This window comes from Dermacentor andersoni, chromosome 4, assembly GCF_023375885.2.
Source record: "Dermacentor andersoni chromosome 4, qqDerAnde1_hic_scaffold, whole genome shotgun sequence".
NCBI classification, from domain to species: Eukaryota; Metazoa; Arthropoda; class Arachnida; order Ixodida; family Ixodidae; genus Dermacentor; species Dermacentor andersoni.
The window spans coordinates 30,388,027-30,403,907 of record NC_092817.1 but is presented as its reverse complement, the minus strand read 5'-3'; the positions used below and the strand labels follow the sequence as shown (position 1 = coordinate 30,403,907).

Below are 15,881 nucleotides of genomic sequence, written 5' to 3'. Positions count from 1 at the left end.
TTCAAACTTCATGAAACTTGCACCGAGTGAAACGAATAGCACCTCCTGAACTAGCTCACTAAGTGAAGGCGAATCGAATGGACCTTTTGATTGCCAACTCCCAACGAAGGCAGCGCTTGTTAGGCAATCTGTACCGCCGGCGAAGGGGTTAGTGACAAGCCGTCGCGGAGATCTCGCCGTCAACGTGTTTGCACCCATATAAACATTGTTTGCGATCGAGCGTATGATCATACGCACAGGCCAGACTGACGGCCGTGCATACTAGAAGCGTAGTACGGATCCATGTGCGACCCAGTCCCTGCGGTCGCATGCGGTGTCCGAAAATTCTGGCGGTGTCCTGCTTGGTTGTATTGTGCAGGTAATTGTTTCCGTGCCTCGTATCGGCACAGAATGATGCGGACGGGTCAACAAAACCTGAAGGATGCCCTTTGGAGACACCCAGCTTTCGGCTCTTTTGCATACACCTGGCCGCGATATTTATTTTGGCCTATATATATCCGCATGTGCTTATAACGAATATCGGATATAACGAAAATAGTTTCGTGTTCGATGAGACTTCGTTATAACGAGGTTCGACTGTAATGTCTTGCGGAGCTGGTCCCAACATATTTGCTGAAGTTATCATGACCAGCAAATGCCGGAAGGGTGCTGCTGAGTGTAAACATGCCTGCGAGGATGCACGTCAAAACGAGCGTACTAAAAGGCAGCGCTAGAAATTGTTTTCCAACATACATACATACATACATACATACATACATACATACATACATACATACATACATACATACATACATACATACATACATACATACATACACTTGCATTGGAGACAGCCAGGAAATACATCTGTCAGTTATTTTTATATTTAACAGACATAGATAGACATGATTATCACTCACACGTGGCGAACCATAGGGGACCAAAATGTATTAGAAATTAGATTTATGCCTTTAAATTAAATGAAACAGGCCAAAAGGTAAGTAGTTACTGACAGAGGTCCCTGGCCCTGCACCCTATCAGCAGTACAGTGCATATAAAAATACTTTTGCTGCAAACAATTTTAATAATAAAAAAAATAGTACATTGGTGTTTAAGTCAATAACCGCACAAATTTATCACTAGTTAAGGCAATAGTATGGAAGCTTACACAGCAAAGTACAATAAACATAAAAGATTTGCAATATTCCCCAGGGTAAGAAGAAAAGCAGATTGTGCAACCTTGCAGAATTGCACGCATTTTCCAGCGGAGCTGTCTTTCGAGGAGTTGGCGTAAGCTTGACTTTCGTTTTCCTGTAATTATATACATGCTTTTCATTTACGTGCCAAAATAGCGATTTTATTATGACACGCCGTAGTGGGGGACTGCGGACGAATTTTGACCACTAGGAGATCTCTAACGTGCTCCCAAGTTAGCTTGAGATATTGTGGCGAATGGACGTGTTTTTCGGGGCTTCGTGGGGGCGACGAAATGATAAGTTCTTGTGCATGCTTTGAGCTTGCTTCTGTGTTTGATTTGCTGATTTTTTTAGCCTTTAAGTAATAATTGGGTAGTTTTTTTATCTCTCTTCGTGTGCGCGGGCGTGTATCGTGTACATTTGGTCTTGCAGGATAGAGCGTCCTCTCGCGTCACGTGCAACTGGGTGGGCGTTAAGTCTTTATAGCCTTTAAATAGTAGCTTGGAAATGGCAAGACTAATAACTATTAGTCGTTTTACTGTGTGTCTTTTGGTAGGAAAGTGAGAGCGTGGCCGCCTGGTTGAACACGTGCGAAAACGTGTCATACCTTAAGTCTCTGCGGCATTGATTGCTTTTAAAACATTGGTGAGAATTACTTCGCGACATTTTAAGGATTTAGATACTGTGCGTATCAGTTTTTGCTAGAAGGCACGTGCTCGCATTATAATAGTATCATCGTATTATAGTATTTGCATTAGAAAAAGCCATGCAATACATGGCAAGAAATCCGGGAAAGCAGGCAGTGTGCGGGGCGGTCCCTCAAGGCAGATGAGGGGACGGATGAGAATGGAGAGGGAGTCGAGTCAATCGGCACACACTGTGATGTCGATGCCAGGCTGAAGAAAATGGAAGCTTTCCAGGAAGAGCTTGTCAAACAGGAACAAGAGGTCAAAAATTAGCTAAATAGGGAGCGTGATGCACAGAAGGTAGTGGAAAAAAGACTTGAAGCAGCCGAGGAAAAGCTGAACAGGGCCGCCATTGTGAACGAGAATGGTCGGGACAAATGAATGCAGTCCCCCGACGTGACAGGAGAGGGACTGCCAGCAAAGTACATGGAATGCGTGCAACGTGGTGAGGGGTTAGCTGGAAAGAGCGGCACCTACCTTGAGGCCGCCACGGGAAAAAAGCAGGAGCGCAGGGGCCAGTTTCGCCCTTGTCGAATGCGAATCACGCGGAAAAGGACAAAGGGAAGCAAGGAGAGAGTGAAATGGTGATTATCGCCGGCGACTCAAACCTGGCTAGGTGTTCAGACACAATTGTGGAGAAGGTGAAAGGCGATAAAAGAGCGGCGGTAGGGACATTTCCAGGGCGGACACTAGGTTCTGTCATGGAGCGCGCAAAAGATAAGCTCGCGGAAAATGCCCACGTGCGCAACCTTGTCATAGTAGCAGGTGGGCTAAATGACGTCCTAAACAGGAAAGGAACAGGACTAGTCTAGCGCTTGGCCAAGGGGGTGGACGACGTGCGCGAGCTATCCCCCCAGGTGCACATCGTGGTGTGCACGGTGCTGGAGGTACCTGTACGTGACAGTCACGTACAAAGAGCCGTAGTGGCTGCTAGTGAGGCGATATGGAAAATGAGCCGAGAGAAAGGCTTCGTGGTTGTCGAAGTAAACAGGAAAGTGAGAAGGTGTGGTGCTCTTCAATGAGACGGGATCCACTTCAATTACAGGCTTGCACGAGAAGTGGGCTAGCGACTTGCTGGTCGTGCTGTTGCTTTTTAGGGGGCCCGCGGGCGCTCAGGAGGCTAGAGTAGGTAGTAATGAAGAAGGTCCCCTAGGGGAACCTCAGAATAGCATCGCCGTCAATAACAGAAAAAGGAGGGAAGCAAGAAAGAGAGCTCGCCATGCAATAGGCTACATAAACATGCAGCGCGGCAAAAGAAAGGAAAAGTGGACACAGATTGAGGAGCAGTTAAATAGAGAACAAATAGGGGTGTATGCGGTTACAGAAACGCACCTTAGAGACTTGGAAGAGCCGCCAGTGATTAAGAATTATATTTGGGAAGGGTGCAACAGAACTAAGTAGGAAAGAAAGGGAGGGGAGTCGGAACGCTCATCCATCGGGGAGCCAAATGGAAAAGAGTTAATTCAATATGTCAAGAGCATCTTTGGTTACCACATACAATGAGTGGGAAAAAACTTAGCTGGGCGTTACATATTTGTTGACCGGAAATAATTGCGCAGAGAAGAATAAAGAGTTAGTGGAATGCATAAGGGCTATTAACGGTTTCGGGAATGATGCTGAAATCATCCTATTAGGTGACATGAATGCCCACATATAGGATCTAGATGGCTATACCGACAACAACGGGAAGTCAATGCTAGATCTTTGTTAGCAACATAACCTAGTTGTCCTGGATACAGGGCCTAAGTGTGAAGGGCAAATCACGTGGGAAGTGAGAAACCGGCAATCAACCATTGATCACTGCTTGATGACAGAAGGAATTCATGATAAGTTGAGATAAATGGTCATTGAAGAGGAAGGGTATAGGAGCATAGGGGGCGACCATACGCGTATCATTTTGAAAATGGGATATGTAGTTGGGAAAGAGAGCAAGGAGTACAAAATAGCCAGTCCAAATTTGAACGCTGAACAAATAACAAATATAGTCACTAGAGTCGAGGAAGAACTTTGCAAATGGCCAAGTAAAGAGTGGGAATATGGTGAGCTTCTAAGTGTAATAACGACAGAAATACGCAAAGAGAAGCAACATGTTCGTTGGAAAAGAATAAAGAAACCAAAAAACTGGCGGAACAGGGAGATACGAGAAGCGATCGCCGAACTACAGAAAGCATCCCAAGAACACAGGCAGGCAAAGAAGGCGCAGTTGCCGCAGGATGAATTAAGTAGCCAGTAAAAATATACCGGGAGAAAAAGTATGGTTCAATCACTGGTGCAAGCAAAGATAAAAGGTGGAAGTGAACGTTGGTTGTCAGAAATACGTGAGAAAAAGAAGGCCGCACCTAGAGTATTTTGGAACCACATAAAATTATTAGGCAGGAAGTCAACAACAATACAACATATCCTAGACGAAGATGGAAAGAAATTGGAAGGGAAAATGGCATTAAATTACATCCAAAAAATAATAGCCGAATCTTTCCAAGACAATGACGAGGTTCTATTTGAAGAAGAAAAGAGCATGAAAGAGACCTAGGTGTAAAAGGAGCTGGTGCTCACAAATTTCAACTGGAAGAAAGCCGAACAGAAAATTCCTAAGCGCACAGCTACAGGGCTAGACGAAGTTCCCGTTAGGCTGATGAATGAACTTGGCTCAAGAAGTAAGGAAGCTCTGGTGAAAACAGTGGGAAAAACTTTAGAAGATAGATGAATACCAGACAGTTGGCGACAAAGTAGAATGAATTTAATTTATAAAGCTAAGCGGGAGAAATATAGAATTAACTCGTATAGACCGTTGACAATTACATCGGTAATATACTGGCTAGCAATGCAGGCAATCAAATTAAAGCTGCAAGCATGGGCAGAGAATACTGGCATTTTGGGAGAACTTCAGAATGGCTTCAGAATAGGTAGGCATTTCGATGATAACTTATTTGTTCTTACTCAGTATATTGAAATATCAAGAGTAGAAAACAGACCGTTATATGTAGCCTTTTTAGACACTACAGGGGCGTATATGACAACGTAGACCGCAACATATTGTGGGATATTCTGGAAGGGGAAGGCTTAGCTGACGATTGTCTACAGCTTTTGAGAGATATTTACATAGAAAATACCGTTTGCTTTGAATGGGAAGGGATGAGGAGCGAGGAGAAAGTTCATATCAACAAGGGACTGAGGCAGGGGTGCCCTTCATCCCCACTGCTGTTTATGATGTACATGGTGAGGATGGAGAGGGCGCTAGAAGGAAGTAATATCGGTTTTAATCTCTCATACAAACAGGCGGGTACAGTAGTAGAGCAGAGCTTCCAGGTTTATTTTATGCAGACGACATTGTATTGCTCGCAGCAAAGTGATTTGCAACGTCTGGCTTATATCTGTGGACAGGAAGGCAACAATTTAGGTTTGAAATTTAGTGTTAGAAAATCAGGTGTTATGGTATTCAATGAAAACAGTGAACAGACAGTGGCAATACAGGGCCAGGAAATACCTCGGGTAAGAGAATATAAATACCTTGGTATATGGATAAACAAAGGCAATAGATATATGGAAACACAGGGGAAAAAAGACAGTGAAGGGGGAGAGAAATGCAGCCACAATGAAGCACAGCGCGCTATGGGGATGCAATAGGTACGAGGTGCTCCGGGGTATGTAGTGGTGTTGTGGTTCCTGGACTTACTTCTGGAAATGCGGTTGTTTGCTTGAAATCAGGGGTACAATCAGGACTCGATGGGAACCAAAGGTCAATGGGTCGCCTCGCATTGGGCACTCACGGGAAGACTACAAATGAAGCTGTGCAGGGTGATATATGGGCTGGACTAGTTTTGAAGTGAGGGAAGCTCACAGTAAAATTGATTATGGTGAACGACTGAGGAATGTGGAAGAAAGTAAATGGGCAGGGAGAGTGTTGAGGTATCTGTACAGAAAAAAACATTGATTCACAGTGGAGGAAAAGAACTAGGAAGCTTACCAGCAAGTATGCGGCCTGTAGGGTGAGCAACACAGCAACAAAGAACGTCAAGCGGAAAGTCAGAGAGGCTGAAATAATCTCATGGGTGGCGGCAACGAAAAAGAAACCTGTCATGAGTAACTACTTGAGAGGAAAAAACAAAATCAGGAAAGAAACAATTTATGATAACTGAAAGGGAAGCGCATTACTTTTGGAAGCGAGATCATGATGCCTTGGAACACGCACCTATAAAGCGAGATATAAGAAGGAAGAAGAAGCATGTGCTTGCTGCGGTAAAGTTAGGGAAATGATGGAGCATATTTTATTAGAATGTGAAAACATCTGCCCAGCGGTTGATTTAGGCGCCACTGGCCTCCTTGAAGCCCTTGGGTTCAGCGAGAGTAGGGAAAAAGTAAACATATCCGCAATAGAGATTAAGAGGCGATTGTAAGATTGGTGGAAGAAAACGACAAAAACAACGACAAAAAGAAACGGAGACGTACAAACGCAAAGTTCGCAATAGGGGGTCAGAAAATGTGGTTGTGGGAGTTCATAGTGGTTTTTATCTTCTTTAACTTGAGTAGGACCTTAAGCAGTATAATCGTGAGAGCTTGATGGCGCAACCCACCGCCCCGTTCCAAAGGGAACGCTCATAACATCCATCCATCCATCCATGCACGGGACACAGGCGTTTTTGCATTTCGCTACCATCGAAATGCAACCGCCGCAACCGAGACTTGATCCCGCGATCTTATATGTGCTTAGCTAGCAGCCCAACACGATAGGCCCTAAGCCACAACGGTGGGTCATATCACATATTTTAAAATGTTTCCCGTATATGACTAGGCCGTTTGAAACCTGCCCGCATGGCACACTTTCGAGCACGTATTAGGATTCTTAACACGGGAGCGTTAAAGGCCCCGTGTCGCAGAATCCAGTGTCAGCGGAGTTGTCCGTGAGCGAAAATTTCCGCATATATTTAGGTATATGTATATGCCACGCCTTGTTATGTGACATACGGTATATGCGGGTTATATTGCCGCATTATTCTATCACTAATGTTGCTCATACCTTGTCCTACATTCTTGACAAAGTTATTCCTATGAATTGTGAGAATGACAGCCCACAAACAAATGTGAAAAAAGAAAACATCGACAGCGCATGCTTTTTACGCCAAATCTTCTGACTTAAACATCAAAATTGCGAAACTAGATTCCCAGGTGTCCCTATAGCTATCGCCTAAGAGACGCGAAAGCGAAGGCCTTGTAAACCTAATGAAATTCACCTTAATAACAATCACTAATTAATAATGAGTTAATTTTGCTGATCATTATTAATATCTTATACACGGCTGCACATGCTTTGGTTCGCTTCGTTCTGGCCTTCCTTGCGTCACGTGATGTTTTCTGTACCTCACCACGGGACCTTGAACCGTAGAGATCTAAGGCTTTGGCCTCAATAACAAAAACCTTAAAATTATGTTTTTTTCTGTTTCTTTTTTTTTTTTGCGCCACTATGCACTACCTTTAGGATCGACCGGTCACGCAAGAGGCCGCGTTGTTACCAGAAGGTTCGCCCGCTCGCCTTCGTGAGTGCACATCGTTCGCCGCCAGCGTTTCCCGGTAAACATCGCGGTGAACATTAAGGTTACATAAGCTGCAGACCGGAAGCGTGTGAGAAAGGAAAAACGCTTGATTTTTCAACCCGTGAGGGAGCACGGCGAATCATCGTCAGGGGAGAGGGAGTGGGAAGTGAAAGATGACAAGAAATAGGGAGGATGTTGCCTAATAGACTCCACTATGCGCGACAGGTGGCAGTCCTCAGCAAAGTGGCCAGCGTTGTAGCGGGCGCTCACAGGGTATCTATACCAGTGGAATTTATAAACTCCAGCAGGCTTCGTAGCGCATGGAGCCGGGGACACACCGGGAACAGCAGGCTAGTCTCTTTGAATTCTATCACGTTCCACTCTAATAAACCCCATGAGCTCGGGTGCTCCTAAAGCGGGACACTAAAGCGAACCAATAAATCAGTTTAGACTAATGAATCATTGTTTCAGAACCCTGCAGACAGTCATTTCAAAAAAATAGTTTGATTATTAGATGGGAAAATGAAGGTCCAAGTATCAGTATTTGAATTTCGCGCCGAAACTCCAGTGCCGGTACGCCAGCGTGACGTCAGGGATTCCAATATATTTTTTCCAATTTGGGCCGCGTTGGCTGAATAAAGCTTCCCGAAACTTGCCATGTTTAATATTTGGTTCCTTTAGAACACAATATAGTCAATCTGTACCGCTATATATACTTAGTAGGCCCTAGAAGATGACATAAAAATCCAAGACATCACAGCCCCCAGGTGCGGGAACTTAAGTAGGCGTCGCCACTCGTATTTCGTTCTTGCGCTTTTTCTGGCTTACCAAACGTCTTATCGTTGTAAGAGTGGTGTTTTTGGTGTTGTAGAACGGTAATTTACTGATGCAGAAAAAAATCATTTCTCACTTTAGTGTCCCTTTAAGTACATGTAAAAGGAGAATTCGTTTTTCTCGGGAACCACTGCACCAAATTTGACGAGGTTTGTTGCATTTAAAAGAAAAATTTAGAATCTAGTGACTGTTGGTTTCGAATATTCGATTTAAGTCGTCAATTTTTTATTAAAAATTGGCAGAGATTGGAAATGTTCAGAAAACGAAACTATCAAGTTTACAACTCTCTAACTCAGCAAGAAAAATTGATATCACAATTTGAAGAGTTGCATATGATAGTACATCTAAAGCGGACAAAATTTATATGTTACACAATAATCTAAAAAAGAAATTTGTAATATGGAAATACGGCTTTTGCAGAATCCTTGTACAGAACGTAAGAAATTCACATAAGATATAAATTGACATTCCGAATTTGTCCGGTTTGAATGATCTAATGGATGCCGTTTACAGAACCGCGATATCAGTTCTTAATGCAGAGCTATTAACTTATAAACTTCGTGTGTCTATTTTCTTCGAACTTTCGAAACATCTTTCACAAAATTCAGGCTCTAAATCGAAATTCCGCTTCTAACTGTCACTAGAATTTAACTTTCTCTCTCGAATGCAACAAATTTCATTAAAATCGCTCCAGGGGTTATCTTAGAAAAGCGTTTTTCCGTTTTACATGTATTTGAATATGCCGCGTCGGAGTTGAGCGCGAGCTAAAGTTTCCGCTTAAGCGTCCTTAAAGTTTTGTTGATTTAAAACGCAAACCGCGTTTAACTGGACAGAGTAAATTTTAAATAGTTCACACAATATCTTCATGCAATAAAAACACACATATAAGAGAGAAGCGTTTAAAACGTGCCCGCGTGGTTTTATAAGCGACCCAACTGTCTCGACCACGGCTGGTCGTGGTCTCGACAACTGAAAACTCTTTCAACAATTAACTGCACGCAGATACATGCAACGATTGAAGCGCATGACGCTGGCGAAGCGTGCGCGTGCAGACGCAGCAGAAATAGTTGCCTAGACGATAAGCATATACAGTAACTCTACAGTTGCCGAGACGCGCGCGACGCCAGCGGCGTCCCGGGAGCGTCTGGAAGTAGTTCGCGCGTTGCGCGCGGTTGCTGTCGATAATTTAATTGTTACGTGTAATGCGGAGCGCTTACTGTGGCACTTAGGTTAAGCCCCGGAAGTTGTGTGACATAATCAATTTTGGCATTGCCATCTACGGACTTGCTCCTTCTGCGATAAGTTTAAGTGCGGAAGGACACAATTAGTGTGCTACGCTGAAAGCGGCGAGCGCGTAAGTGAAAATTGTGCGGTGCGGGTTGTGCTCCTTTTGAAGCCATATTATTTCTTATCTGCGGTTGTCAAGGTAGGTTGCACCGCGCTTCGCGGCAGCTTAGCATTTGACAATGTCTGGCCCAGAAGCAACCCAGAAGATGGATGAGTATCTCAGCTCATTGGGCTTTTGGAGGAAACAGATCGCCGCTGATGGCTCATGCTTGTTTAGAGTGGTTTCCGAGCACGTGAGTCGACCTTCAGTACACTTTATGTATTTACTTGCGCGACCATTATGCTCTCGGATCGGCTACTTCTTTATTTGTTAAGCTGTTATAAGACTTGTTAGCGTGACAAGTTGATTAATGCATGGTTATTATCTGTGGGCTAGGTGTACAACACGCAATCGAAACATGAAGTTGTACGACGAGCGTGTGTGCAGCATTTACGTGAGAAGAAGTCCATCTATGCAAAGGTGAGTCTTCTGTCCTAGTGCCGTTTTCTTTACTTTATTTAGAGCGGAGCTTTCTTTGTCAACTGTTCTGCGTTTCTCACTCGCCTACTATAGGGTTCAAAGAGGTCACAACAATAGCCCTTACCACCTTTACAACAGGGAACAAATTAAAAAAGAATCATCGGCGTACTGGAGTTTGGGAGAAGCAAAGCGATTCCCAGTTGTGGGCGACAAACGGGGCGTTGCGGTGCGTTGGTTGGCGACAAACGAAGGAGGGTGTCATGTCGCGTAGTTTTGCGCCCTTCCGTTCTCTTTCGCCGCCTCAAATAGGTCTTAGCAGGAGGCCCCTCAATAAAAGAAAACAAACAAGGAGAAGAACAAAGCCAAAAGAGTCGCAAAACGTCTTCAAATAATGGGGGTCGCGTGTGCGGCAAGCGAGGCCTTGTGCATTAAGGATCGAGCCACGCGGAGGAGCTAGGGCGTTAAGTTTAAGTTTGCCCCCACGAGTGTAATTCCGGTCTACGACTACATACGAGATGCCTCTATAGTCGTTACTGGGAATTTAACGTCGATCTTAACAAACCTCAAAACTCGTGGATCCTCTATTTCATGGACGCATACTGCCTTTAGAGCAGCGAGTTGGACAAGTTAAGGTTCATGATTATAGCAGCAGCGCAAAGGACAAGGACGAAGCGAGATGACGAAAACGTGTTAGTTTTTTTGCGCTGCCGCTGATCATGGACACATACTGCCCCATTAATGTTGACTTTCATTGCGCACCCAAACAAGTTTGCTACCACGTCTTCGCTCATGGTCAGTTTGGACGCCGTAAATGAATACAAAGTACGTGTCATACTATTATCAGTTGCCCATCTCAAGCATTACCATTCCTGTGCTCTTCTTCGTGAAGACAAACTCGCATGTACAATGAGTTTAATTTATGTTTTGTTTTGATAGTTTTTTTTTCCTCTCACAAAAACTTTCCTAAGCTCCAGCATTCAAATTGTTAATTCCCTTGTTTTTCTCCACCTAACTTATTCACCTGATTCATGGCGAATCCCATACTGTGGGTATGCACCACAATCACTCAGGTCAACAGCATATCTGATGTACTTCCGATTCCCGACAGAGCTGTTACCACGGATATTCAATTCAATGACATTTTTCCTAATAATGCAAAAAGCTTCCATATCGTATTCTAGAAGATATATGTTAAGATCATGCAATTTTCAATGTGACGAAAAGTCAGGTGTAGGAATATCTTCCCCGATTCATTTTTCTCTTCGTCTGCAAGATTTTATGCCGACCTTTTTAGCCAAATTCATGGCAGTGGTGCTGGTGTTACGCAAAGTAGGATGATAAATTACGTCAGCTGCGATAATCGCTTATTCATTAGCATTTTGCTCATCCCTTACTGCTTCTCGTGATTGTTGCATAATGATATTTCATTCATTGGTACCTGGGTATTTGAGACGCATGCATTTAATCTGGGTGCCTGGCCATACAGACTAATTATAAATGAAATTGCAGATTCTCTTGCGAAGGCATTGATAAGTGGCCCGATTCTCCCTTATTGCCCTTTGACTTCTCATGTCACTGCTGCTAGATTTCGCAGAAGTGTCATAATTATGCAGGCAGCATCAGGCTCCGCAGTTACCAACTCTGTGGATTGCCGACATCTTCTGTACCCTTGGCACAAAGATTTTTGCCAAACACGAAAAATTGAAGTGTCCATCATGAGGCTGCACTACCATATACCTATGTTGAACTATCTACACAGATATGGTCCCCTCACATTTATGCTCATTCTTTGGCGAAGCGGAGACAATAGACCATTTCTTGCAAGCATTTTTCTGTTATAAGAAAATGACTACTGGAAATCCCGCTTCGCAATATTGGCGGGAATTTATCTCTGCCTGTGATCCTATCTTTTGGAGCCTCCGTTATTGGGTTCAGTCACAGAAATGTTTGCTGGGCAATCCAAAATTACCTAATTGAAACCAATAGATTACCATGTTGGACTGTTTGTCCCCCCTTCCCACCATAACTTTCTTTTATTGATTTATTCATTAACTTTATTTATGCATGGTTTTCTTCCAATTGCTTCCCCCCCTCTCCAAAAAAAAAAAAAAATACTTTTTAAGCTTCAACGTTGAAATTGTTAACTCCCTTAATTTAACCAGCGGATTCATGACCAATCCCCACTGTGGGTGTGTGCCACAGCCACTCAGGAGAATGACAACTTTTGTGCATCCTTGTGCAGCTTCAGTCGTTGCACCCTCTTCAAATGTGAACCCTCAACATTAGGACCCCCTGGAAACCCTCATGTATAGCGTACCTACTCACGTAAATGATTCACTTCCATGAACTGCAAAATAAACACCATTTCTATATTTGGAAACCACTTTGCACAAAAAAAACAATGCACAATTGCTTTCGACTCACCTTCTACACCTCATTCAAGGTCATGCAGTTGCGGCCTTCAATGGACACTGCATGCGCCCTCAAAGGTTTTTCTCCTGACATTGAGAATAAGACACACCTAAACATAACATGAAAGATTTGCTTCCTTTAGATATCGGCATTGCATTGGGTCTGCACACTTTGTTGTTCCTTTTTATTTTTTCGCTGCTGCCGTTGCAGTTTTGCATTGAAAAAAAATATAGTAAAGCTTTTTTTGAAAGGTTTGTAGGCTCGCCCGAAGTGCATACTTTTTTATGTCTCTTTATAGCACATAAACTGTGTTTGACAGCTACAAGACTTTCATGACAGTGTGTTGAAGTCGTTTATGTTCAGGGCATATTACCAAAAAAAATTATATTAATCTTGCCTTGCCAACTGCATTAAGGTTCTCTCACAAACCGCTTTTTCATCCCTTAGTACATTGATGGGGACTTCGAGCAATACATGTCAAACATGGAAAATGTGAAGGCAAGTATCAAATGATGACAAAGCATGTATTTCACTTGTGCTGAGCTGTCTGTTAGAATGCATCTTGGAAATTAATTTTTCTTCCAGGTCTGGGGTGGCCATTTGGAGATGCATGCAATGGCAGAACTGTACAAGTAAGATAAGAAAATTTGTTGTAAGGTTGCTTACGCATGGTCCATTTCAGAATGAGCAACTGCTATGTTTTCATTGTCTTTTGCAGCGTATGACTATTTACTTTTATACTAGGGCGCAGTTGCATTGCCGATGTTCAAGGCTTGACAAAAGTTTATACTGCAAGATTAGCTTCTTGAGCAAAACTGCCAGAGCATAATAAGGATAGCATTGTAGCCGCAAATGTGGAACCAGCTAAATGCCTTGAGTGTAGCATGCCCAACACAGTACAAAAGAGTGACACAGATACTGTTTTGCTCTGTGTTGTGGTGGGTGCGCTGTGCTGAAGGCCTTTTAGTACGATATGCCAACTAGCCCAACGTGCAACCCTAAGGAGCCAATTGGTCACACACCTTTCCTTCACGCGATTTCCTTTACTTCACACTTTTGTGCATGATGATTTCTAACAGATTTAACTACAAGTGGGTGTTTCTTCTTTTTTGCTGTATCTATTTCATGCTCATAAAGTATTTACTTGCCTCTTCTACTTGAACCTATAGGAAAGACTTCCTGATCTTTGATAGCCCAGGCAAGAGTCCCTACTATGCAACAGAGAATCACTTTCAAGATGTGGTATGATCTCTTTGATTTAGTTTTATGTTTGCCATGCACGTGGCTACATCATATTTTTCTTCTCTAGGTGATGCTCTGTTACACTCTTGGTAATCACTATGATGTTGTCTACACGAAGGAAAGACTCGGTGCTGCAGCCATGTGCCAATGTGGGTCTTGAAACGTTTTCAACTTATCTTACATGCCTATTCCGTAGCTAATTTTAATTTGTGCTGCCTCACTGTTTCCTACAGCCTTTGTGTACGAGACTCTGTACAAGACAGTTTTTAAATTTGGAGACGATGTCGACTTGGCAGTCAAAAAGATGCTCTATGACAAGACATACTTCAAGCACAAGAAGAACATGACCTTTGAGCAGTGGAAAGAGAGGTAACGATCAATAGCCCTTTTTATCTGGTAAAAAGGCTTTCATGTGCTGGAAAATTTTTGTCATATTTGTACTTGCTGTTTATTTTACATCTTTTTTTCTAATGTGGGGCCTCTAAGCTAAATTTAAGCACACTTGTGCATGGATGCCCATTATGTGTTGCATACCATTGTAACTATGAACTTATTAGAATTATGAATTATGATAATTATGAATTATGAATTATGATAATTATGTGAGCACAGACCCCTTTGTTGTTGCTGTCGTTTTTTTTTTCTTTCTACAACCAAGGCCTGAATAATTATTCAGGGGTTTTCGTATTGCTGTGATGTTCATGGTTTAAGTCTAAACCCATGCAAGCGATCTTGTGTGTGACAGCAACAAGTGACGCGATGGAGATGGCTGTGGTATTCGCTCGTCGCCTACAAGTCGTACCCCACGCGGGCGATGACTTTGAGCAACGTCTTCCCAGTGTTGCCGATATGAGGACAGCAAATATGCGTCGAAACTGGCATGATGCATGCTTTGTTAAATTGATGTGTTTTACTGTAAAGAGCAGCATCAAAAATTTCTGAAATTTCTGCAGTAGGTTCTTATCCTTGCACATATCAAAATTTAGCTGTTTGATTGTTTCGTGTGACAATTGGTAGTACTTAACTGATGTACATCTAATTCTGGCTTTGCACTATTTGCTAGTCACTTGTAGCACTCCCAGACGACAAGCAATGAATTCTATATTTCCAGAACCGAGTGATTGAGCAACAAGAACGAGTGATCTGTCACGCAACGGCCTGTTTTGTCGCTTGTCACCGTCATGTACAAAATTGGTCGTGTGGGGTTTGGGCTTTATAGCCTATGGCATTCTGCTGCTGAGAGAGAAGCCATGGTATTGAATTGTGGCCACTGTGGCTCCTCTGGAATGCAAGGAATATTCTGCTTAAGCTTACTCAGTGACCTAAATGTAAAAAAAGTAGATGTTTACTATTTCAGAAAATGCATTGACAGCAGCACAATGCAGTTTTCACAGAAAGACATGGCATTTCTTTCCATTATTTGCACGCGCCTGCACGTGCGCGCGCGCGCGCACGCACGCACGCACCCACCCACCCACCCACACACACACACACACACACACACACACACACACACACACACACACACACACACACACACACACACACACACACACACACACACACACACACACACACACACACACACACACACACACACACACACACACACACACACACACACACACACACACACACACACACTCACTCACTCACTCACTCACTCACTCACTCACTCACACACTCACACACTCACACACACACACACACACACACACACACACTAGAAGTGCGAATAGCTACATTTGTTCCAGACAAGGGGTGTTGTGGTTCCATTGTACAAACTACTGACACAAATGAAGCGCCACCTCTTTGTGGCAAACATAATTGTTCTGTTGGGTAAATGTTTCGTTAAGAATTCTATATTTTCCTGTGCATTTTTGTGAGAACTGTGTTACGCTACTGTTTACATTTCCATGTTAGTGTTCTGCAGGAGAATGCAGTTAAAGTGGCTGAGATGTTCCCATTTTAAAATGTGACGTCTTTTGTGACCATTGACTGCCAGGGTGTAACAAATTAACAGCCAGTTTTGTATTATAAAAGTGATGGTCTTCCCCAAGGCTTGCACTTCTTTCTTGCTTATGGTGGCTCCGATGTTTGCAACAGTAGCAAGCTGATCTATCATATTAGCTCAAGTTTTTGCTTTCAGTGCCACTAAATTATTGCTATACAAATGCAGTGATCAAATGTGCCTAAT

The 15,881-nt window shown here is 43.2% G+C and overlaps 1 protein-coding gene across 2 annotated transcripts in view; it reads left to right on the top strand.

Moving 5' to 3' along the window:
* The first annotated feature begins 9,285 nt into the window (after positions 1-9,285).
* Positions 9,286-15,881, top strand: part of LOC126536845 (OTU domain-containing protein 4-like) — an 81,604-nt gene continuing 75,008 nt past the window's right edge. For both annotated transcript variants that reach the window (XM_055073559.2, XM_055073558.2), the window contains exons 1-7: positions 9,286-9,803; positions 9,947-10,030; positions 12,890-12,940; positions 13,028-13,074; positions 13,612-13,684; positions 13,752-13,833; positions 13,918-14,053. In XM_055073559.2, coding sequence (XP_054929534.1) covers positions 9,690-9,803; positions 9,947-10,030; positions 12,890-12,940; positions 13,028-13,074; positions 13,612-13,684; positions 13,752-13,833; positions 13,918-14,053 — 587 coding nt within the window. In that variant the 5' untranslated portion in view covers positions 9,286-9,689. The remainder of the gene's footprint in view (positions 9,804-9,946; positions 10,031-12,889; positions 12,941-13,027; positions 13,075-13,611; positions 13,685-13,751; positions 13,834-13,917; positions 14,054-15,881) is intronic.